This window comes from Dendronephthya gigantea, unplaced genomic scaffold (assembly GCF_004324835.1).
Source record: "Dendronephthya gigantea isolate DGI-Jeju-01 unplaced genomic scaffold, DenGig_1.0 000010F, whole genome shotgun sequence".
Lineage (NCBI taxonomy): Eukaryota > Metazoa > Cnidaria > Anthozoa > Malacalcyonacea > Nephtheidae > Dendronephthya > Dendronephthya gigantea.
The window spans coordinates 1,095,864-1,117,720 of NW_021163020.1; the positions used below are offsets into that span (position 1 = coordinate 1,095,864).

The 21,857-nt window shown below is 37.3% G+C and overlaps 8 protein-coding genes across 12 annotated transcripts; 4 read left to right on the top strand and 4 right to left on the bottom strand.

Annotated features, from left to right (window-relative positions):
• The first annotated feature begins 429 nt into the window (after positions 1–429).
• Positions 430–1,788, top strand: LOC114517935 (5-hydroxytryptamine receptor 2A-like). Its single transcript, XM_028537788.1, has 3 exons — positions 430–1,227; positions 1,325–1,521; positions 1,662–1,788. The coding sequence occupies exons 1-3, from the start codon at positions 430–432 to the stop codon at positions 1,768–1,770; spliced, it is 1,104 nt and encodes a 367-aa protein (XP_028393589.1). The 3' UTR covers positions 1,771–1,788.
• LOC114518355 lies at positions 1,765–4,960 on the bottom strand. The gene is made up of 3 exons (XM_028538334.1): positions 3,787–4,960; positions 3,373–3,586; positions 1,765–2,570 (listed from the first exon to the last, which is right to left on the bottom strand). The coding sequence occupies exons 1-3, from the start codon at positions 4,558–4,560 to the stop codon at positions 1,840–1,842; spliced, it is 1,719 nt and encodes a 572-aa protein (XP_028394135.1). The 5' UTR covers positions 4,561–4,960; the 3' UTR covers positions 1,765–1,839.
• A 98-nt stretch (positions 4,961–5,058) lies between these two features.
• Positions 5,059–6,810, bottom strand: LOC114518356 (transmembrane protein 107-like). The gene is made up of 5 exons (XM_028538335.1): positions 6,632–6,810; positions 6,468–6,535; positions 6,243–6,343; positions 6,050–6,146; positions 5,059–5,951 (listed from the first exon to the last, which is right to left on the bottom strand). Exons 1-5 carry the CDS (start codon positions 6,713–6,715, stop codon positions 5,903–5,905), a joined length of 399 nt encoding a protein of 132 aa, XP_028394136.1. The 5' UTR covers positions 6,716–6,810; the 3' UTR covers positions 5,059–5,902.
• A 74-nt stretch (positions 6,811–6,884) lies between these two features.
• On the top strand, positions 6,885–8,049 carry LOC114518336 (coelenterazine h 2-monooxygenase-like). Its single transcript, XM_028538312.1, has 2 exons — positions 6,885–7,178; positions 7,363–8,049. Exons 1-2 carry the CDS (start codon positions 6,887–6,889, stop codon positions 8,028–8,030), a joined length of 960 nt encoding a protein of 319 aa, XP_028394113.1. The 5' UTR covers positions 6,885–6,886; the 3' UTR covers positions 8,031–8,049.
• Positions 8,050–8,242: 193 nt separating this feature from the next.
• LOC114518339 (MKRN2 opposite strand protein-like) lies at positions 8,243–10,366 on the bottom strand. Of its 2 annotated transcripts, XM_028538316.1 has the most exons (5): positions 10,345–10,366; positions 8,975–9,113; positions 8,827–8,876; positions 8,569–8,743; positions 8,243–8,470 (listed from the first exon to the last, which is right to left on the bottom strand). In XM_028538316.1, exons 2-5 carry the CDS (start codon positions 9,070–9,072, stop codon positions 8,269–8,271), a joined length of 525 nt encoding a protein of 174 aa, XP_028394117.1. In that variant the 5' UTR covers positions 9,073–9,113; positions 10,345–10,366; the 3' UTR covers positions 8,243–8,268. The 2 variants fall into 2 exon arrangements, with proteins under 2 accessions (XP_028394117.1, XP_028394116.1); XM_028538315.1 differs by lacking the exon at positions 10,345–10,366 and having other exon boundaries at positions 8,975–9,222.
• Positions 9,318–11,060, top strand: LOC114518337. Of its 2 annotated transcripts, XM_028538313.1 has the most exons (7): positions 9,318–9,463; positions 9,559–9,599; positions 9,748–9,806; positions 9,920–10,039; positions 10,153–10,224; positions 10,490–10,576; positions 10,665–11,060. In XM_028538313.1, exons 1-7 carry the CDS (start codon positions 9,342–9,344, stop codon positions 10,872–10,874), a joined length of 711 nt encoding a protein of 236 aa, XP_028394114.1. In that variant the 5' UTR covers positions 9,318–9,341; the 3' UTR covers positions 10,875–11,060. The 2 variants fall into 2 exon arrangements, with proteins under 2 accessions (XP_028394114.1, XP_028394115.1); XM_028538314.1 differs by lacking the exon at positions 10,490–10,576.
• Positions 11,061–13,770: 2,710 nt separating this feature from the next.
• On the bottom strand, positions 13,771–16,980 carry LOC114518083 (dol-P-Man:Man(5)GlcNAc(2)-PP-Dol alpha-1,3-mannosyltransferase-like). The gene is made up of 8 exons (XM_028537996.1): positions 16,771–16,980; positions 16,491–16,590; positions 15,945–16,092; positions 15,683–15,843; positions 15,231–15,557; positions 14,998–15,062; positions 14,726–14,861; positions 13,771–14,597 (listed from the first exon to the last, which is right to left on the bottom strand). The coding sequence occupies exons 1-8, from the start codon at positions 16,946–16,948 to the stop codon at positions 14,441–14,443; spliced, it is 1,272 nt and encodes a 423-aa protein (XP_028393797.1). The 5' UTR covers positions 16,949–16,980; the 3' UTR covers positions 13,771–14,440.
• LOC114518085 (casein kinase I-like) lies at positions 15,260–21,766 on the top strand. Of its 3 annotated transcripts, none has more exons than XM_028537997.1 (4): positions 15,260–15,324; positions 16,046–16,112; positions 19,231–19,548; positions 20,853–21,766. In XM_028537997.1, exons 3-4 carry the CDS (start codon positions 19,320–19,322, stop codon positions 21,551–21,553), a joined length of 930 nt encoding a protein of 309 aa, XP_028393798.1. In that variant the 5' UTR covers positions 15,260–15,324; positions 16,046–16,112; positions 19,231–19,319; the 3' UTR covers positions 21,554–21,766. The 3 variants fall into 3 exon arrangements, with proteins under 3 accessions (XP_028393798.1, XP_028393799.1, XP_028393800.1); XM_028537998.1 differs by having other exon boundaries at positions 19,235–19,548; XM_028537999.1 differs by lacking the exon at positions 15,260–15,324 and adding an exon at positions 15,351–15,455.
• Positions 21,767–21,857: the final 91 nt, after the last annotated feature.

Here is a 21,857-nt window from a genome sequence, read left to right on the forward strand (position 1 = left end):
AATAGACACTCCTGACAATTAGGTGCAAAATAATACATCAGAATAATTCATAATCATTGAATTTTGGTGACAGCCGTCAAAATGATTTTGATTCCGAGTCATTTACTGGCGATTTGTCGATCCATGGGTAGTCAAAAATAACTAATAATAATTCTGTTGCTGGAAAATATTACATATTGTGGATAGTCGAAATTGTTCGATATTGACTGAGGGCATTGACTCATAGTTGGCACCTAAGCACTTCTCTTCTGATAATTGGAGGTATATTAAACAAGCGTCGCGTTGAAGTATTTCGTTCTTCCATGCGAGCATGTCTCATTAAATCATATATCATTTCATATCATGTAAATATTGAATGTACGTTGTGTATCATAAGCTCTGTACTAATTACAGGAAAACTAGGAAAACATCTGGAAGCCGTCATCGAAAATGCCAAAGAATTCAAGTCTCAACGGCAATGCCACCGAGGAAAGCATTGAAATTCCCGACGTAAATGTTCCGTTTGGTCTCACAGTCGAGCTGATAATCTTCATAATTCTCTCAGAAAACGTTCTGATCTTTCTAACCGTACACCAATACAAGAAAATCAAAGTCATAGACTTGCTTATTTTGTCTCTGGCGACTTCGGACTTTGCGAATGCGTTGCTGCCGCTACAGATGCTAAACATCAAAGCGCATTTTATTATAAGTCCCTGGTCACGAGGGCTTTGCGGCACGTTTGTCTGGTCAACTTATGCCCTAAGATTTGCCTCACTCAGCACTGTTTCGCTCATGAGCATTGAGAAAGCAGTCTTGCTTTTTCAACCACTGAGATATTACACGCAAATGACATTATCTCTGACGCGAAAACTAATCCTAGGCGCTTGGGTATCCTCGGCATTGATAGCTACCCCTGCAGTTGCGTTTCATTTTAAAAATAGTCAAACTGAAAAGAAAGACGTGAATTGTCGCTACCAACCATACCAATTTGGATTGGAATTTGGAGTAGCTGTGGAAACGATTGGCATGCTTCATTTTTTTATTGTCCTTGGCTCATATCTTGCCATGGTTCTGTCGTCGAAAGGCTTTCGGCAACGACAGAAACGAATGTTATCCTCAGCTCATGGTGGACGGAAAGAGAATAAAAAGGGACGAACGGAGACCCGGGGAATGCTACAATCAAAGCAGCTGTGCAGAGTAATGGGATATGTAGTGTTGCTGTATTATGTAACATGGCTGCCATTTTTGGTAGGTTTGAAATTGGCCGGCAAGTATCTCAGTGACATAACATTCCCATTTTCCCAAGTGCCAAATAACCTATAGCTGTGTTTTTCATCTGTTTCAGATCTACAACCTGTACGGCCTGGTTTCAAAAAGCACAGCATACAATCGTAAAATGGGAGCCATCGTTGGCATGTCCAGTCTTATTGCTCCCGTACTTAACCCAGTACTTTATGTTAGGATGCTATCTCGATACAGGAAAGGTTTTCTTATTCTGTTTGGACGGCGCACTGACCTGGGATCGGAGGACGCGATGCGCTGGTAAGATTTGATGATCATGAATTGAAGTGATTTTGGCCACGTTATAGCCGGCTGCTGCATCGCGTAGATAATACAGTTGTTGCGTAGTTTGTTTTAGGAAACCGTACTTGTTCTAAAACATCGCCTTGATTCCTTTTTAGCTCTAAGAGTACTCAGACCATTGGAGGAAGACCCAGGACTCTAACTTCGGTTACCTTTTGCGGTAAAGGCGAAGTGAAAAAGCAACACGATATGCAATCAATTCATTGATTTGTATTTAATACTGAGAACATGATGTACAGAATTTGAATGGTATTTTATAAAACCATATCTAAGTTACTACTCCTTATTGCTTACATAACTTTCGTTTGCAAGGTATCTTAAAAACCTATTTTCACCATTAACTTGGCGCTCATCTACAGCGGACTGAGCTTTTGGATCAGGCCTCGTCTTCTTTAAATCTGTAAATCGAATTGGACCATCAGTTTGCGTATCGTTCCGGTTTTGTTCCTTATAACTTTCTTTAAAATGAAAACCTTTGAAAGAGTCCGGGCGTTCAGCACGCAATCTTGATTTATTTATAACCTTGGTACTGTTTGGCCATGATGATACATTTATGGCTGAGAAATTTACCCCACTGAACACATCAGTTGCGTCTACTTTTAAAGATACCTCGTTCAGATGAACTGGAGAAGATGGTCCTGATGAACCCAAGCTATCAATCCTGGATTCCTCCGTGTCGGAAAGATCCGAGGTTTCGTCATTTGCGTTCCGACGTGGATCCGACAAAGCATCGATTATTTCGAAAATGCTTTGAAACTTTGTTGGGGTATAACGATATTGTTCTTGAAAAGATTTTGCCCTCGGTAAGAGATCGGGTCGTCGTCGGAAGGAGGTGGGTTCGGCATGTGTGGTTAGCTGACTGGGGTCCAATTCTATGGGATCAGACGGCGCAGAACTTGATGGTACAGTGCTACTCATGTCAAATTGACTTGTACTTTGATGTAAGCTCACTCCTCGAGTATGCAGGATACTATTCGCATCATATTCTCTCGTCTCACGGAATGCAGCTGAAATGTTTGAACAAGGAAAATTCTTTAGACACTGAAATGTTGAGGAAGTATTGGAAAATTGTAGGGGAAACAGAGCTGAGAATAAAGAAGTACGTTCAGTACTAAATAAGAGCGGGAAATGGTACAGGAGTGCAAAAAGAGCGGGAAATATTGCAGGAGTACAGAAAGAGCGGGAAATATTGCAGGAGTGCAAAAAGAGCGGGAAATATTGCAGGAGTGTAAAAAGAGCGTGAAATGGTACAGGAGTGCAAAAAGAGCGGGAAATGGTACAGGAGTGCAAAAAGAGCGGGAAATGGTGCAGGAGTACAGAAAGAGCGGGAAATGGTGCAGGAGTGCTAAAAGAGCGGGAAATATTACAGGAGTGCAAAAAGAGCGTGAAATATTGCAGGAGTGCTAAAAGAGCGGGAAATATTACAGGAGTGCAAAAAGAGCGTGAAATGGTACAGGAGTGCAAAAAGAGCGGGAAATGGTGCAGGAGTACAAAAAGAGCGGGAAATGGTGCAGGAGTACAAAAAGAGCGGGAAATGCTCCTTGTACTCCTTCAGTATTTCCCGCTCTTTTTGCATTTCGCTCTATTTCCTGCTCTTTCTGTACTCCTGCAATATTTTCTCACCCATGCAGTATTTCCCGCTCTTTTTGCACTCCTGCAATATTTCCCGCTCTTTTCTTACTCATGCATTATTTCCCGCTCTTTTTGAATGTATTCAGTATTTCTCTAGCATTTTCCTCATTCTTCGCTAGTGTAGGGTACAAAAACAAACGGGCCATGTAATCTCTGAAAATTTAGAGTAACACTTACGATTATAAATAGACCGAATCCTTCTTGTCTTCATTTGTTTAGATAAAGGAGGAAATAGACAAGAAAATGAAGCGTAATAGGCTCTTCTATACGGTTTCCATGTAAAGCCGTACACAATAGGTAGAAACATAGCTCCGTACGTAGGCAGTTGTAATGCTATTAGACCAACTACCGCTGGATAATCAACATGAAGTAATCGCAATAATAGAATAATCTATAGAGAAAGAAAGGAATCACTATTAATGTTGTCCATATGGTTTAGTTATTCTGTTGATACAGTGTACTTGCAGACATAGATGTTTAGCCAATGATATAGATATCTGCCGGTATTTTACTTGTGATATAAATATGATATTTTATTTTATACTCAACTTAATCTAGTATGTACATAAAGGTAAACAATCCATTGCTTACCGGAAAGAACGCAGAGCATCCGTGATATAACACCACTACAGCACCAACTAGTCGACTGATTTTTAAGCTCTCTCGAATTTTAACTATATCATCTCCTTTTCTGCAAACAACCATTTCTCCTACGACGAGAACACTAAGACGGGCGTCCACACCGTCTTCTCTCGATACCACCCACGGGATGATTGCGAATCCACCAAACGATTGAACAAAATGAAATACAATATAGAAGATTGCAAATGATCCGGTATAATCAAACAAACAATGAAATCTCCCACCATCCGGCGAGATACTGTACGAAGAGTTGGCGAAAGGCAACGAAGCAAGCAATGCACCGACGACAAATACCGATAATGGTACGACCCATCGAGTTCGGAAAGAGCTCCATTGTTTGACATAAAGCATAGGACGAAGCGATAGAAGTAATCGATCAAAAACAAGAAACGTTACTATTAAAGTGGCCATGATACGAAACGCCACATTCACCCAAGCACAAAAGTTACAAAGCACTGAACTGCTTTCAAAACTATCGCTTGTTTTTAAGTACGAGTATAAAGTTGTTGCTCCACATGCAAATGCATTCAACAGCTCGACTGCAGATAAGCAGCAAGCCAGTAATGTACACACGGAGATGGCACAATGTCTTGCAATACTGATAACTGTAAACAGGTTTATCATAATAGAAAATGAGGAAAACAAAACAAAAACCACAATAATTGCAGTGTTACAATCATCATTGTATATTTCCAAAGAACTTGTTGTCGTTTCTGTCGTCATTAGGATTCAAGTAGAACAGGAGATGACGCTTGAGCGGATCTTCGCACTATTAAATGTTAGCTACCATCTTAAGTACTTCATCATCAGCTTTTGAATATCACCAAGTACTCGATTAAAACTTTATTGCAAAATATGCCGGTTCAAAACTCCTTATCCACACGTACCCTGGATCAATGATAGTGGATTTCTACTTCTATTGACACGCGGGTTTTCACACAAATCGTCACCTCAGCCGACGAGGGGTGTCTGAATATACTCAGGAATTGATCAATATTTTGAGCAAAGATATAACAGTTTTTTCCAAAACAAAAACAACAAATCAATTAGTTTTCGCCGTAAGGCAAATGTCCAGTTTAGAAATGAACGATTGCACCATTAAAATCCAACTTGAGCAATGGTACAGCGAATATTGCCAAATTTATATCCGTTTATCGAGGCAACGGTATTCGCGACAGGATTTCAAAAGCCAAGTAGTATGATAATCATTCAGAACGTCAGTCTGTTTAACGAATAATTTATTTAGTAATTTAACACAACTCCTCTGCTTCCAATTCTTGTTTAGCTTGGATTTTGCACTGATAAGCGTTACTAGTTAAATCCGATTCTGCACTTGAATACATTTTTCACACAACAGTAGACAATATTAAGTTTTTTTCCGCTTTAGGACAAAGCAAGCGCATATTAATGCTACACAAGTACCTGCTGTCGGCAAAGATACCTGTCAACAGACGATACGTCATTTTATTACCCGCAATAGAGCCCAAAAATGACATGCTCACGCCATCACACCGAGTAGTGAAACGACGTTCATCAAATCATCGTCAACTTTGATCATGCAAATCCTGAGAACAATCCAAATATGCGATGCATATTACTGTTTACCTCACTAGAAATGTAGACTAAAGTCAATTTTTTATTGCAAATAACGGAAAATGGAAGTATTGTTGAAATGTAGCGTCTTTTTGGCATTGAAAAACATATTATTTATCTCAAAAGACGGCGTATCTATAGTCCAGACATTATACGGTTCTGACACTTTAGCATTGGGCATATATATGGTTGCGTGCTACTTATCATTTGCATGTAAATTAGTTTATTTACAACCTATATACAGTATGCCCAGTTCTTAAAAATCGCTATTAAGCGACAATTATATATTGTCAATATATACAAGTGAAACTTAGGTCTGGCTTCATTCTTTACATGACAGACAGATATTCCCATGATCAAATATGTTCTGGGACGACAGCAGTTTTATTCACACACACACAAGTTGCATACCGGTATTTGGAAGTGTACATACGTGCACACTGAATATCACTAAAACTTCACATTCCTCGTTTTAGGAAACAGCGACCATCACAATGATTTCAATTAATACTGGAAAAGCACTAGACAAAATATATGATAATATATAGTCCTTGAGTATTGCATGACAAGAGTATGAACTAAAATACTGTCCAAAGATAGATGAAAACTTATACATCACCTGCAAAATCCAAAAATATACCAAAATCTGTCACAATCCCACGAATCAAAGATGAAAAAAGACAAGGAAATGGTGCCAATGCCATGGGCCGCAATTGCTGTATTTCAGTTAAAGATTTCATGAGATCCCTCAGGCCTCAACTACAAATTACTTTTCTCAGGTAGACTATAGGATTTGTATAAGAAAAGGATACAAAACATGGAAGCCGAAGCATTAAACATTGAAACTCCGCCAAGGAAACTTAGCAATTCTATTCCAAGAAAGGCCAGCATTAAAGATAAACCAATCACCAAACTTAAAGGACATAAAATACTCATTTTAGACGAAAGCTTGACGGTTGTTTAGTGGGTGTAGATGTACTGATGTAGGGGGAATGTGGCGATGTTTATGCACAGAATCGTGTTTACAGCTTGCTTACGTTGTATCCTTGTCATCATATTCCTTCTGGGAATATGATAATGGTAGGCACTCTAGAAGATTGGCATCCTACAATAGTAAGAGTAATTAAATGTCTATTAACACGACTAATATATGAGAGGTAAATGTATGTTTGGGAAGCTTCACTCCATGTTCACTGCTCACCTTTGACCAAAATATCACAATGGTTATAACGAGATGTGCAGTTAATGTAAGAAATCGTACAGGTATAAGACTTCCTACACTCATATTGCAACTAAAACTGCTTGATATTTTACATTTTGTTTGAGAAATAAGCGAAAATATGTCTCCATGGAATATGCATTATATGTCCGCCATGTTTACTCATTCGGTCTATTGGGATAATAATGGGTAATCATGGATACCAGTCATACCACTCAAGGTCCTTCCGCTTCCAAAATGGCTTCGACCAGGCTTCTAAAAATTGCTCGTCATGTCAAACCCAACGTAAGCCACCTAATTTCAACGCGAAATTTAATTACAGGACCTAAGTGGTTTGATCAGTGCAAGAAGATAAATGTGCTAGATTCATATATGAGCTACTATGACTCAGAGGATCACCATTCTGAGAATACTATTGTGTTTCTACATGGAAATCCTACATCTTCGTATCTCTGGCGAAATATTATTCCTCATACAGTAGATATCGCACGCTGCTTGGCTCCAGATCTCATCGGAATGGGACAGTCAGGTACAACAAACAACACGACTAGGCAAATGAGCATTTCAAGTGATGTGGCGGGTTAGGGGAGGGAGGTGATGTGAGTAGAATGCAATTTAAATCCCCCTTGGCCATTTGAGTAAAAATAATATAAGTATATAAGTTATCCACGTCGACAAAGTTGAATAATGATATTCACATTATCACACCACAGGGAAATCTGGGAATGGCTCTTACAGGTTTGTTGACCACTACAAATATTTGTCAGCTTGGTTTGGCCAGGTCAATCTTCCAGACAAAGTAATCATTGTGTGTCATGATTGGGGCTCTGGTCTTGGTTTTCACTGGTGTCAAAGAAATCCAACCAGGGTCAAAGCCATAGTTCATATGGAGAGTTTGGTTGGTACCATCAGGTCTTGGGACACTTGGCCAGAAATTGCAAGAGACATTTTTCAAGCAATTCGCTCCGATGCAGGTGAAGAAATAATCTTGAAGAAGAATCTATTCGTCGAGCGCCTCTTGCCAAATAGTATTATGCGCGATTTAACGCCAGAGGAAATGGACGCATACAAAATGCCGTACAAAGAAGAAGGAGAGAGTCGACGACCAACGTTGACTTGGCCAAGAGAGATTCCAGTTGAAGGTGAAGGTCCTGAAGATTTGCTAAAGATTGCTAGCGAATACCAAGAATTCATGGCAACGTCAAAAATGCCAAAATTATTCATTGAAGCGGAACCTGGTTTTTTCAGCAAGGCAATTAAGAAAATAGCCCTGCAATGGCCAAACACAACCGCCATTAGGGCTAAGGGTTTGCATTTTCTACAAGAAGACTCGCCTGATATTATAGGTAGTGCAATTCGCGAATTTGTTGAGAAATTGTAAAAATTATATGATTTATATCAAGGAAAAATTGCATTACATGAAGTTATGCTTACAGCATTGGACTGAGAACGGATAAATAAGTTTAAAATATATCGTATGGTTTAAACTCTTATTTTACTGAATGAGCAACCATGATTAACCTCTCCATCTCCCGTTGTATTTTTGTCTTTGGAGTACGTTAAACTTTCTTAAGATGAAACAATATGTTGCCATTGTTGGACGTGTTCATGTTTCGTTCTCAGTTTACAGTGCTCACTACAAAGCTGTTTTCTACCACTTTTCTGTACAAATCAATATACTGTGCAGCCTTTGTTGTTCTCGGTAGAATATATGCCTTGCAAAAGTTTTCTTTGTTCACGAAATCCGCTTGACATCCTGGAAAGCTTTCATGGAGAAACGACAGGACGAAATCATAACAATTGTTTAGTGTTGGATTGTACCTAAAATTGATAATATATTTAAACTGATTCACACCGCTCAAAACCATACAAAAATATTCTCATACATGCAGCGACGATCAAATCAAACTAAATCATACTTGTCATAAGTCCATTTTGATTTGTTGCTATATTCACACAATCTCTCGTCCCAGTGTTTTAGGATCATGCTGGAACAACCTTTTAAAATTTCTAAAATATTTACAGCTAGACAAATTGACCATTTGAGATTGCTATCAACGTGGACACCACCTTCATCATAGTTATAAACCAAGCCTGGTGCAAAAGAAAGTAAACGAAAAATAAATAGCGATCAAGGATGATTTTAAAATCAGAAACAGTTTGGTTTAACTTCAAACCTTTCGAGGAAGTCAAGCCTATGTGCAAGTCATGTCCACTTTGATACGTCCTTCAAAAACAAATATAGACATTTCCGTTATTTAGGTACTGGAGAATGAAACATAGGACCATGTATATACATAATAAAATGAATAAAATCATACTCACTTCAAAAAGCAACCATCTGTCGGCTTCACTACAATACTATATGGCGTCCGGGAGCTTGAACTGAATGGACAAGGAACACAAAATGGCGGCAACGCCATGAACGAATTTCTAATTTTACCCTTGCAAATTGGACAAAACTCTGGAAAATTAACATAAAATATATTGTAATCATTGCTACAGTGTCGCATACAGCGAACAATGGCTTCATCTTCCATTTAAAACGGAAAAAAGTTTTTTTTAAGCAATTTCAAAGCACATTTCAAAGCATCAGTTCTTCATGACGTAGCGTCTATTTGTTTACATCGGCCGCTAACCATCTGATCGCGTATTCATAAATGGAATTATTGTTTTGAAAACATTTAGTAAAATGATTCTCCCTTGTTTTCGGTATAATCAAATCTTTCAAGGTTTTAAAAAATTTTCAAGCCATGTCTCCATAAGGCAAATTTTCGGAACAACTAAAGAACGACAAGAAAAACGGGAGAAAATGTAAGTTAATTACTGAGCTAGCCATAAGATCCTAGATCTAGCGACAATGGAGTAACAATTTCTAACATTCACATTTATGTAAAAATATCTTTTAGTTTAGCTGAACTAAAAAAGGGTTATATTAACGATCTAAAAGGTATTTGTTTAATAAAGGTATTTGTTAAATGTTTGAACATTTTTTTATTTCAATAATATAATTACAAAGCATCTGACAACTCATCAAAGCAAATCAAGATGGTTCACCGGAAATTAAATGCATTTTTTTAAACGGTTGTCAACTGTAGAAGTGAGGACCACAGGTGGAAAACGATATCTGGCATTGAGTGAACCATTTCCTAAGGAGGTGCGATTGTACAACAAACAGATCTAGTGTTATCTAGTGTGATTGCAATTGCACGTATCTAATTGCATATATACGTTTCTAGAAATTCTCATAAACTTCCAGTAAAATTTTAGGAATCTACAGTTTTGCCATCAATTCAAGGAATGGCACTGGCGGGTCAAACCGTGACTCTCCCTCAAGATTGTCGGGGTAGCGTCACCTTACTTCTACTGTGGACTCGTCAACATGGCCAGGTCAACTGAATATTGTAAATAAAAAAAAATCAGAATTAAACAAAACGTGATTATATAGCTTAGTTTGGACTTTATAAGTTATACAAGTTCTGAAATATGTGTTCTCATAATAGAAAGCCTGCGACATGTATCGAAACACGTTTTGGAAGAATTTTAAAACTATCAGGAACACAAATTATTACGAGGTACGCACATTCCCTCGTTAATATTGGATTAAAATTGGATTAATAAGGGATAGGTTTGTTATTATTACGTTTATCCGCTGAAGCGAAAGTCTAATCCTAAAGGCGGGAAGATATACCTACACGGCAAAAGCCGGCGATTCATAACGGATGTATCAATCTTTCCCAACAGATTTTGAGTCTAGAGATATGATGGAAGATACACTAAATGTTTTTACAAAACATATCTTTGTTGTCTGGCAGTGTTTTTTTTTAAATTACACCACAGGTGAACTTGATTGACAACTGGTTGTTTAGAAAGATGAGGTTATTCATCAACACGAATCTACAAAAACAAATACCTTTAGATCGCCAGGTATTACCTAGTTCATTAATTTTACTAGGCAACACATTGTTTTCATTATTGCTAAAATCAATTTCGTGTTTTTGTTTTGTTATTTTAGGATCGCTTCTTGTGTTGTTACGATGGAGCATCCGAGATTGTTGATAAGCTTTTTGAGAATAGCTTGGTTGGGCATGCCATTTTGTTGGATCATTCTGGCCTTGTCAGATGGACGGCTCACGGTCCACCAACAGACGAAGAACTACTGTACTTAACCAAATGTACAAACAATTTACATAATGAAATACCAGGAACAAAACTGACAAACTGAAAAACAAAAATCTTCAGACACGACTCTTTAATTGTGTTGTCAAGACTCAAGAATTAAAAAAAGTACTTGTAAATACTGGTTTAATATTGTTTGTGATACCATCACCAGCTGGGTACATATTATTTCATACTACACACAGCTTGTTGTAGTTCGAAAAATAGGTACGAAAACCTACCGCGCATAAATACAAAGAAATCATACATAAGGATGTATATAACAGTTTATAAATTTATCTCGCATCAAGAAGAAAAACATAGTACTTGACCTCGCTTCAGTGCCACCAATCGGGCCCTATTATTGTTGATATATATGCACGAAGTTATCCCGAAGATGCGTTCAAACGAGTTCAAATAAGAAGCTTCTGAAAAAGATGAATATTTAGTTAATATCAGCTTATAAGTTAATATCAGCTCATAAGCTGAAGTTACGTGCATTGAACCAGTGCGGGAACTGATCAGCTTCGCATCTGAAAACGCCGTGTATTTTTTCTTCTGCTTTTATGCCTTGACTAGATCTCAGTTTTGCACAGTCCTCTTCTGTAGAGGACGAGATAAGAAAGTTCCACATAGTTCCTGCGCAAGGGATTCAAACCAGCTTTCTGAAACAGCGTTTCAACTTCACCTAGTGGGTCCTAGCGCGTTTCAGCGTCTCAGACAACATGCATGGCACTCGAACTCAACACCCTGTCAATATAGCCCAGCCAAGTGCATAGTTCTCTTAGAAATTAGCCTTATCAATCAATTGTTTTGATTCGAAATTGGCCATTATCCAGTTCCTTTGGTTTATGTTTGGCTGTGATGCCAAAGCTCAACCAAAATCATACTACAACGTTTACTAGGGCTGAGTAAGGAAACACAATTTGAACAACTAGTTTCCAGTGTATGCAAATAAAACCTATGCAATAGCGATATTTCTCATGTGTTCTATATTACTGGCATTAGTGGCATGACATAGCCCAACACCTTTAGAAGCAAAGAATGCTCGAGGCAGAGATATAGTCATAGCATTGCACGGCTCATCTGACGCGGCATAATATCATCCGATTATAAAAGTGCAAGACTAGAATCGTCATGCAAACACAGGAAGTTTCCTGATTCTTCGAACTTCGCTCAGCGCTCATTTGACACCATACAGGCGTCACAGGAAGGCATGGCAGCAAAACGTAATCAATAAAGGCGCGGAAGTCTTGACACGGTTTATTACTGATAGTTTGCTCGGTAAACTGTTATCATATTTCACTAACAGCAGTACTTAAAGGCCAGGGCATCGTTCAAAACAATCAAATAGCTCTTCCGCTTTAAACTAACAATAGTAACGTGGGATTTCGTAAACAACGCTAGCGTAAAGGCTGTTCAGACAGACATTCGCACAACTGAAATAAAGATTGCTTGGAGGAAAGAATTCAAAAGCTTGAACAATCCCCAGTATCAAAGCAGCATCAAAATGGGTAACTTCACTCCATCGCCAGCACTTTTTCAATGTTTTAAGTCGAAGTCAAAGAGGAGACGAAATTCCTCAGCTGGCAGCTCAATGTCGAGTGGCTATAGACCAAATTCGTGCTCTGCTGCTTCAAGTTCCAGCAGTTTAACTTCAGCAGCGTCGACATCAAGTCAGAAAAAGTTGATAAAAGACAAAGAAGTAAAATCGAAAAGTTCGAGTAAAGTTTACAAATCGTCGCCGTTCTGCGGGCCAACAGTTTTCACGTCCGTAAAAAATGGTGGGTATTCGCCGAGTTCATCCGACTTGGCTGCTGCACAAATGTACCGTTTTGCTGGTCGATAAAATACTTCAACAACAAGAAGAGAATTAACATCATCATCATGCTTATATAACATTGGTTTTTGGCTTGAAACGAGTATACAATGGACTGTTTGACTTGTACATAACAATTAAAATAAGTAAACTGATGCAGAAGTACAATGAAATTCCTTGAGTAAACGAGTAATAACACACAAAACTTTGAGAAATAATTGCCATTGTATATATGTACGTATGATTTCGCTTCATATTATTTAAATAGATGCTGTATAGGAAATAAGCAATGAAAAACAATTTAGAGCAAAAACAATTAACGAATTAATATTCTTTGTTCTGAGAAACTTGTATGCATCCTAAGATATTTGTTGGCCGACTGATGTGAGGCTGATCTTAAGCTTTTGCATGAGTTCGTCTGTAAAGATATTATGTAAATATACTGCAGTTTCTTCATGTGGATATCGCCTGTGAAGAAATAACTATACGCTAGCTGTAATTTGTAATTTGTAAATATTCGTAAATCATATTTAAACATAATTATTAAGGTCTATAAGAGCCATTTTACTCGTACTACATTTATGTATTTTAAAGACCAAGTCATAAAGAACTGCTTTAATTTTGATAGCATAAACTAGAACCGCGTAATGAGAGATTATTGTACAGGTAGTGCCTAAATAAATCATTCAAAAGACTAGTCTAGCCTATGAATGTCAGTGTCTCAACTTTGATATCGTATACGATATTCTTTAAGGATCATGCACAGGGCGATCAAACTTGAAAGCAAGATTGTCAAGAAATAAATCAAAAGCAGTAAAAAACTTCCTGCAACTTTCAAAACCAAGACCATTTCGTTCTCCCTGCCAAATTGAAACAAGAGTTTGTGAAATCTGACCAGCACGGAAATGAATTCTGCAACAAAATGAAAGAAGGATACAACACAAAACTTTGAAACCAGACAGAAAGTTTAGAGTTTTGGATCGATGCCCATGCAGTATGATCATGAGACCAATTTAGTAACTCAAAACATGACAATGTTTTGCAAAAAGCAAACGGAATGTCAATTGCTCAAAATCACAAAAAAAATAACATCAACACTGCATATTGACAACGTTTGAACACATGCAATGCTCGATTTTAGTTTCTTCCTGATCAGTTAAATCAGACATTCATATTGTACCTCGACAACATTAATATTGGCTCAATTATTGCTCAACGCGCTTGTCTTAGCTGAAATTTTATTTATACTAATTTGCTCTTTCCGAGTCTCTCCCAAGCCTTGGCTTTGAGGCTATCGGAAATTGTTTGGGATAATGTTTAGCTCTGTATCGTAATTCCCTAATTTTACGATACGGGCATAAGTCTTACAAACAAGAATAAATTTCAATTTATTATTTATGTAGAACGGATAACAACACATAATTAGGTTTCCTCCCTTAAATTTTTTTCCCCTCCTCTTGAACCTGCCCATTTCCTGCATGATTGATAACAATACTTTACACTTTATTAATATTAGTCTCTTTTTTCCTACATTAATTAACAAGTGACTGATGGCGATGCAAAAGTTTAAATCCTCGATATATGCACGAGAAATTTGCAGACGAATTTCGTTTTAGTTTTTCTTTAGTTTCACAAAAGTGATTCCCAAAACACTCGGACTAGAATTTTTGTTTCCCCAAGAAGTTGATCTGTTCCCAAGCTGAAACGGAAATCCTGGCTGCGTCATTGTTTGAACCAAAATAGAACACAATGATTGTGACAAAATAGTGCTTGCATATGTTGCTATATATCCTGATAACAATAATTCACTGACTTCAGCCAGTTTTCTTCGCGCTCTCTGATACGTCTTTCTTTCCGTATAATAAGAGTGATATCAACAAAACCAAGTGGCACACATGGAGAGATATAGAACTAAGATTAGTCGACGGGTACGTATTCCAGCATAATTCAATAACACCAAGTATTAGGATTCTGAAAATATATACAAGAATCGTCAAAATACCATATCTGAGGTTGGGGAAAGACTATATGAATATCAATAATCTTATCTTAAGTTATTGTCTAATGCACTTATAAGAAAAATATATATTCTTTCTCACCTGATTGGAGTTTGGAGTTTTGTATCCCACAATAAAAATGGCAAAGTATGAAAATACCAAACATAAAACTGATAATGAAGCGATCTGCAGAAACTTATTCCGATAAAATTTGAGGTGAATAACAAAACTAGAATATCTGGTTTTTATTGTCAAGGAATGAATTTCCAGTCATGTATAGTTGAAAAAGATAGAAAAACAAGTGAAATTGCATCCATCTATTTTGAAGCCTTCGTCGCTTTAACTATATCCTGTTTCGCAAACAATAAGGATACCATTTGTACTGATTTTTTTACATTTATAGTTTACTTGGAAGTAGGCTGCAATTTTTTCACGAGACCTAGAAATACAAAGCAAAAATCGCGAAGTCGTCGACCTTGAAACACCATCAAAACAATTCATTAAAGACATAATCAAGACAAATCATATCATCAACAGAAATCATATCATCACTGAAAACGTATAGTTCCTCATTCTTTGGCCTACTGCGGACAGTGGGACCACCTACCCTTTCCATTTATAAAAGAAGAAAATACAAAGAAATCCAATATGGAGTAGTAGAAGAAAAACATGTAAATAGCGACTATGGAACATCCATTCAGGTAGGAATCTCCAGTTGACCGTCCACTTAAAGAAAAATTGCCTGCCCAGGTTAAAAGATCTTGCAACGTAGCCGAAAGGGTTCGTAATGAGGAATGGAGTCGCCAGGAATAATTGCGTCGCAGCACATATTGTAAGTTTTGGAAGAGTTCCCAGAAGACCATGAGATTCAAGTAGCAAGAACAACAGTCCAGGAGCAAACAACAGAATGTTCATTTTTACACTGACCGCAATGCTATATAATGAAAGTAGAATTTGGATTTCATTTCAACACGCTTTCACTTGCTCAAGCGCTCAGCATAAATCTCAAGCTGTGAGAATATATATCCCTGACCATTACAGACATTTTATCCATATTACCTAAAAAATAGGCATCCCCAATTCCAGCGCTGTTCAATAAACAAATATGTAGCAAAATATAAGAAAAACATTGCTACAGGATCGTTAAAAAGCCGGAGAACATAAATGGAATGTATTCTGTAGGACGCACAGCACATGAAAAAGAAGGCATACGGCGGTACCTATAAAACCAAGAGAAATATATGCCATATTTTTGAAGAATTATTCAAATTACAAATATAAAGAAACATTAGTGTGTGAAACGTTGTTTTACTGCACTTACTTTTAATGCTTTTTGGTAAATGGCAAAAACGACGACCAAAGTCAATAGATAAAGTGCAAGAAATAAATATTGAGCAATTCTTATATTTTTCCCTTGTTCAGTGATATGGTAAAGACCACTGAAGATGTATACAAACCCAGCTGGATAGCTAAAGTTGAAAAAACAACTGTGAGTATAAATACATCAAAGGATTATTTGTAGGAGTAATGTTATGTACGCAAATATCTTAAATGATGGCAAAGAATGTTTGATATATGAACAATTATGTAAATATAATTTAGTAATTAAAGAGATATACATCTTAATGCATGGCTGGATTTGTTTGCTATGTCTAAACACGCTGTCATTTAGTTTATTAGTGAAGGATAAACGAAAATCCTTTTTATATAAAGGATACTTATATTCAGATCAAATTTATGCCGGTTTAAGAATTTGGTTCCTTTGCATGAAGCAATACAGAACAAGACGGTACACTAATAATGCTTGAAATTAAGCAGCTATTGGTCAATCTATTATCGTTTAAAAACATAGTCTCTTTTCACATACACCAACGGTCCTGTTGCGCCCTCAAGTTTCATGTAATCATAGGTACCATTTAAAAAACCTTCCACCTCTTGCATATAAGCTTCCCAGTCAATTTCAGTATCTGAAACAACAAGATCTTCAACATATTTGCACGACAAAGTAGCTAAATAGCCACTACTTTTAAATAGAAACGAAGAACGTTATAGAAATATTTCCCTGTGAGAAAAACCATATAAGTTTAGGACCACTAATATTTTAATACTTCAGCAGAAGAGCAACGAGTCTTATTCACGATTCTTACATTTTATTTTCCATATTACCACTAAGTTAACCGCCAACTCGGCTATACAAAGTAATATTGCCACAATCCATGTTTTGGCAGGGTCAAGTATGACCGCTTTTCCAAAGTCAAACAGGTTTTTCACAGAAATACCAACGTCGAATTTCTCCTGTTTAACACGCTTCTTCGTCGGCGCCATGTTGGAAATACGCTCATTGTTGACAAAATGACACCACGTGGTGAACTCATTTAGATACCCCGAAAGTCGCCGAACAGCACCCGAGGAGTTACAAAATAATATTCACGCATTCACGTGATTGAAAACTATGTTGCAATTTATCTGTGACCACTTGAATGATGGGAAATAAATTAATAAACATCTGCCAAAATGGCAGCCAGAATTTTGGCGGTGTTGTCATTCTGCGCAATATTAAATGTACCTTTGTTTACAAGTGGGGACACTCGGGTGTGTACATATTTTGGTGAGTATATTTAACGGATTATATTTGCTCTTTATTCATGCATATTTGTGGTAACAAAAGCGGTGTTTTAGTATGTTATTCGTTAATGCATGCGCTGTACAGCGCCGACCGTATACGGACACGGTTTTATAAAATGTCAATGAATATTTTCTAAATTCTACTAGACAAGATGCATGAACAGCAAATTCAATTTGTTGCAAGAATCAGGAATAAAACGTTCTCATTCATAGTGTCTGTGAATTCTCGATGTTCCACAATAGAGTATATTTTAACAGCTTTGCTGTTCAGGTTAAAAACAGTGTAGTGTAATTCTGGGTTAATATTTGTAATAGGTGGCACGCGTTCTCCCAAGGAAGCATACAGTCTTTCCAACTGTACGTGGTATCGCGAGAATTCTTGCTGCGAGAGGACAGATGTGGCTGCAGTTTTCAATGAGATGCCAGCTCTATTGACCAGTGACAAAGGATGCTACAATAGGATGAACTATCTCATGTGCTACTTCTGTAGTCCAAATCAGGATCTTTGGTATAATCAAACACTGTCAATTTGCCATTCCTATTGTGATGAAATCTTCAGTTATTGTGGATCAGCTAAACATGATGGCCAGAGCATCGGTAGCAGGTATAAACACGGATTGGAGTTTTGCGAGGCACTCGCGTTTAATGTTGTCGCCAAAAATACAGAGGACAAAAATTGTTTTAAATTTGATCCAACCTTGTTTGGTAGTGGAAGAAGAATTGGAGTATGCCATTGGTTGTTCTTGATTATTTTGATCATCAACTTGCCCACGTAAATATTCAAGTACTTTATAGCTCAATAACTAAAATTAAGTGTTACAATATATATTAAAAATACGAGATAAATTTAACATGAAACGAAATTATTACATTGTATATACATATTCTATTGACTATTGTGTTATACTTACTCAAAATAAAAAATACTCAAATCTATTTGCTTCATCTCGTCTTGTATGATAATGTTCATTTGGACTTTGTCTTGTTTTATCATCACAGAATCTAATAGCGGCAATATTCTAGCGCAGTACTAACATTTTCCTCTACATGATGAAGGTTATAAGGAGTGTCATGTCGTAACAGCGGTATATGGTCATCCGTCCAATGCAAGGTTGACTAAGGATAGGACACGCGATTTCTCCCATTTTTTTTCAGGCAATTGTCTTTGTGTATATCAAATCGTCTGTGTTTTAGACCTCCAGGATAAACGGAAGCATCAATTACCCGTTCTCGTTATCACCTAGGCAATTGGGGATTGAGAATTGGGGATTGAGAGTTAGAGCGGAAGAAATCTAAGCCACGCCATAATGCGTAAGTTTGTCACAGACAGTAGGAGATATATTGTTTGTAGCCGCCGAGGAAAACTAATTTAAAAAAACAAAGCACTTTATTCTTTAACGATCACCGGTAATAGCCACCGCCGACCATCAGAGTGGCATGAGAACCAGGGCCAGGCTTGATATTTCTACATCGCTGAATGTCGGTGATACATGAGAACAAAAGCTTCGCTTGCGGGCTTGATTATGGTTGAAGAAGATATGAGAGTTTCCTACATCATTCACAGTAATATGATTTGTGGTAACAATTTTACTAAATAGAAAATGATGATGATTTGTTGCGATTACGTTATAGCCCAGGAAATGCGCATTAAAGGGGCAGGGGTAGAGTTCTTCCTAACCCCTATCCATCAGAAATCAGAAATGTTCCTCTACAACAACTTTGCGCGATTAGACCAGCTGTCCTAACTCATTTTAGCATAGTCATCCTCTACTCATTTGTAATTTTCGCTCTTCAGAAAAGCGTCGGCAAAATATTGTATTAGCGCCTGGTCTAGTCTCCATGTTACTTTACTCAAGTGCGACATCCTTGTAACCCCTGACAATCCCTATTAAAGCTGTGGGCGTGCTAGGAAGTAATGATGTCATTGACACCCCGCGAAACTTCCTTCATTAAACATTCAGTTTACATTTGGTTTATTCCAGCTAGTATTGTCTGAGAGAGAGACATTTAATGATCGCATGCGAAACAACAACACCGATTCAGAAACAAAAGAAGGACAACACGCCACACTATGGGGGCATTTGTGACTAGCTACAAGGCGAACAAGATGTCGCTGGTGAATGAAAGATATCTGATTGAACACAAATTGGGACAGGGCTCGTTCGGTGTGGTATTTCATGGTCTTGATACAAAACGAAATGAACGCGTTGCTGTCAAACTTGAAGTTAAAACTGGCTCATTACTTGCGCGCGAAGCACAAGTTTACAAGCTACTACGACATGGAGTTGGTTTCCCAAAAGGTGAGCACAGTTTTAATGTGTCAGCCTGTTTAAGTTAACGACTCACTATTTAAAAACACAATGCGTTGACAAGCCGATATTGGGTTCTGAAAGACTATTATCAGTGTTTTCGAACAATTTTGGGATTATCGGTTTGGATATAAAATTTTAGTAAATATAAAGCTGTGCTACAAGACAAGGTGGTTAAAATCTCTGTCCCCGCAGGTTATTACTACAATTTACATAATTGGATTTTATAAAAACAAATGCAGTTAGTTTGGCAATTGGCGTTATATGTAATTATGTATTATCAAGATCATTGTCTTTAACATAATCGATAAAATAAAATCACAAAAAAATTCACAGCGAAAACATTAATAAGCTAGACTATTAATAATATTTGTAAAAACTATGTAGACTGAATTTATCTGCGTTTGCGATTCGAAACAGGATTTTCAACACTGGCGTCAAGACTTATTAGGAAGAAGTTGGTAAACAGGAATTTATTATTGAATTGATGTCAAGTGCGAAACTTTGATTTTTGAATGCGGGGTATGTGACGCACTTAAAGCCTGAGATTCTTTATATAGTGGAGAGTACTTTATTAGGAGAAAGCAGGATCATTGACACGGATTTTTCACGTTTGAATTTTACTTTTGCGTATTAAAATTTATCTTCAAGAGCGAGACGAAACAAAACACTTCAGGCTAAGTTGGTAAAATAACACTTCTCTCTAAAATAACAAAGTTATTTGTTCGCAAGCGTTTAAATGTAATTAATTTGCACCAACGTTTGCCTAGAGAGGATAAAGATATACTCGTGATAAGTATTTGTGTAAATAAATGGGTAATCTAAATCACGTAGTACACGTACACTGACTCACGCGGAGATAAAAAATGGATGCAATAAAAAAAGTTAAGAATGCCTTCCGATCGGATTTTCACTAAATCTCTTCTATTGAGTCAGTGTATTTATCAAGCATTGCATCATCACACTGAAGTAGTTCCTTTTTGGACAGTGATAGCGAAGAATATTTTTAGCGATGCGGTCTGATACACACTTGCGTGCAACTTGTCGCACAATGACCTCATTCAAGGCATTGCTTTCCATATTCCTAATAAGGTCTTCAGACAACTCGGTGCCAAATTAACAGCAAGCCTTGGGCGACCGGAGTCAAAAGTAACGAACTATTCAATGTAAACCCAAGTCCAAACATCATAGAATATTTCGTGCAGTGCCTACAAAATACTATCCTAAATCTACCGTTTTATTTATATTTTAAACATTTATTTATTTTAATAAACATTCATTTATTTTTCAAACAGTGAGATGGTTTGGTCAGATTATGCCATTTTATGACGTGATGGTCATGGACTTGCTTGGAACAAATTTGGGCGACCTCTTTAATGAATGTGAGAAAAAATTCTCGATAAAAACTGTATTGATGTTGGGCGACCAAATGATCAGCCGTTTGGAGTATCTGCACAACATGAACATACTACACAGAGACATTAAACCTGAGAACTTTGTTATGGGAGTTGGTAATACGAAAAACACTTTGTATCTTGTCGATTTTGGCTTATCAAAAACCTTCCGTGATGTTAAAACCAACCAGCACATATGCTTTCGTGACGGAAAAAGTTTAACAGGCACAGCACGATATGCAAGCGTAAACACGCACCAAGGAATCGAAGCTACCAGGCGAGACGACCTGGAGAGCGTCGGCTACGTTTTGGTGTACTTTCTCCGGGGTTTTTTACCCTGGCAAGGCATTGCTAGGAAGCAGAGCAAGAAGCACAGGTATTCCAAGATCGGTGAAATGAAAAGAGGATTTCGACTAGAAGTTCTTTGTGAAAGTTGTCCTCAAGAATTTGTTGAATACTTGAGATATTGTCGCGGGTTAGAGTTCACAGAGGCGCCAAACTATTCTCTCCTTAGACGGATGTTTCGTGACTTATTGAAGAAACTTGGCCATGAATATAATTATGATTATGACTGGTCAGGCAAAGTGCCATTATATAGTTAAGAAACTCGGCAAGTTTCCGTTTACGGCCACACTCAAAATTAAGAAACAAACGTTTCTTTATGCGAAAGGTGACTCAGTCCTCACACACATGCACGAACGAGAAACGTGCTTGTATATTCAGACGAATCACGCTATCGTTGGACAAATCCTATGTATTTATGTATATAAGAGATATGATATATATATTTTTTATGTAAAGTAATATAATAAAAAGATCACCTGATATGTTTAATTTGTAATTATTTACATCTTACAGAAAGAACAAATATTTTTTTTTAGAATTTTAAATAGAGGCCTAAAAAAA

Coding starts and splice junctions, on each gene's coding strand:
- LOC114518337 (XM_028538313.1), top strand. CDS start 9,342: ATGATTCTCCCTTGTTTTCGGTATAATCAAATCTTTCAAGGTTTTAAA. Junction 9,464..9,558: donor CAAGAAAAACGGGAGAAAAT/GTAAGTTAATTA, acceptor AATATCTTTTAG/TTTAGCTGAACTAAAAAAGG. Junction 9,807..9,919: donor GTGAACCATTTCCTAAGGAG/GTGCGATTGTAC, acceptor GTAAAATTTTAG/GAATCTACAGTTTTGCCATC.
- LOC114518083 (XM_028537996.1), bottom strand. CDS start 16,948: ATGGCGCCGACGAAGAAGCGTGTTAAACAGGAGAAATTCGACGTTGGT. Junction 16,591..16,770: donor GGTAATATGGAAAATAAAAT/GTAAGAATCGTG, acceptor TTGTTGTTTCAG/ATACTGAAATTGACTGGGAA. Junction 15,844..15,944: donor TTTACCAAAAAGCATTAAAA/GTAAGTGCAGTA, acceptor TTGGTTTTATAG/GTACCGCCGTATGCCTTCTT.
- LOC114518356 (XM_028538335.1), bottom strand. CDS start 6,715: ATGAGTGTAGGAAGTCTTATACCTGTACGATTTCTTACATTAACTGCA. Junction 6,536..6,631: donor TTGTGATATTTTGGTCAAAG/GTGAGCAGTGAA, acceptor TTACTATTGTAG/GATGCCAATCTTCTAGAGTG. Junction 6,147..6,242: donor TGCTTCGGCTTCCATGTTTT/GTATCCTTTTCT, acceptor ACTGAAATACAG/CAATTGCGGCCCATGGCATT.
- LOC114518355 (XM_028538334.1), bottom strand. CDS start 4,560: ATGACGACAGAAACGACAACAAGTTCTTTGGAAATATACAATGATGAT. Junction 3,587..3,786: donor GATGCTCTGCGTTCTTTCCG/GTAAGCAATGGA, acceptor CTTTCTCTATAG/ATTATTCTATTATTGCGATT. Junction 2,571..3,372: donor GATTCGGTCTATTTATAATC/GTAAGTGTTACT, acceptor CAAACATTTCAG/CTGCATTCCGTGAGACGAGA.
- LOC114518085 (XM_028537997.1), top strand. CDS start 19,320: ATGGGGGCATTTGTGACTAGCTACAAGGCGAACAAGATGTCGCTGGTG. Junction 19,549..20,852: donor TGGAGTTGGTTTCCCAAAAG/GTGAGCACAGTT, acceptor TTTTTCAAACAG/TGAGATGGTTTGGTCAGATT.
- LOC114518336 (XM_028538312.1), top strand. CDS start 6,887: ATGGCTTCGACCAGGCTTCTAAAAATTGCTCGTCATGTCAAACCCAAC. Junction 7,179..7,362: donor CATCGGAATGGGACAGTCAG/GTACAACAAACA, acceptor ATCACACCACAG/GGAAATCTGGGAATGGCTCT.
- LOC114518339 (XM_028538315.1), bottom strand. CDS start 9,189: ATGGAAGATGAAGCCATTGTTCGCTGTATGCGACACTGTAGCAATGAT. Junction 8,744..8,826: donor AGGCTTGACTTCCTCGAAAG/GTTTGAAGTTAA, acceptor CTTTTGCACCAG/GCTTGGTTTATAACTATGAT. Junction 8,471..8,568: donor TCAAAATGGACTTATGACAA/GTATGATTTAGT, acceptor TATCAATTTTAG/GTACAATCCAACACTAAACA.
- LOC114517935 (XM_028537788.1), top strand. CDS start 430: ATGCCAAAGAATTCAAGTCTCAACGGCAATGCCACCGAGGAAAGCATT. Junction 1,228..1,324: donor TAACATGGCTGCCATTTTTG/GTAGGTTTGAAA, acceptor CATCTGTTTCAG/ATCTACAACCTGTACGGCCT. Junction 1,522..1,661: donor TCGGAGGACGCGATGCGCTG/GTAAGATTTGAT, acceptor ATTCCTTTTTAG/CTCTAAGAGTACTCAGACCA.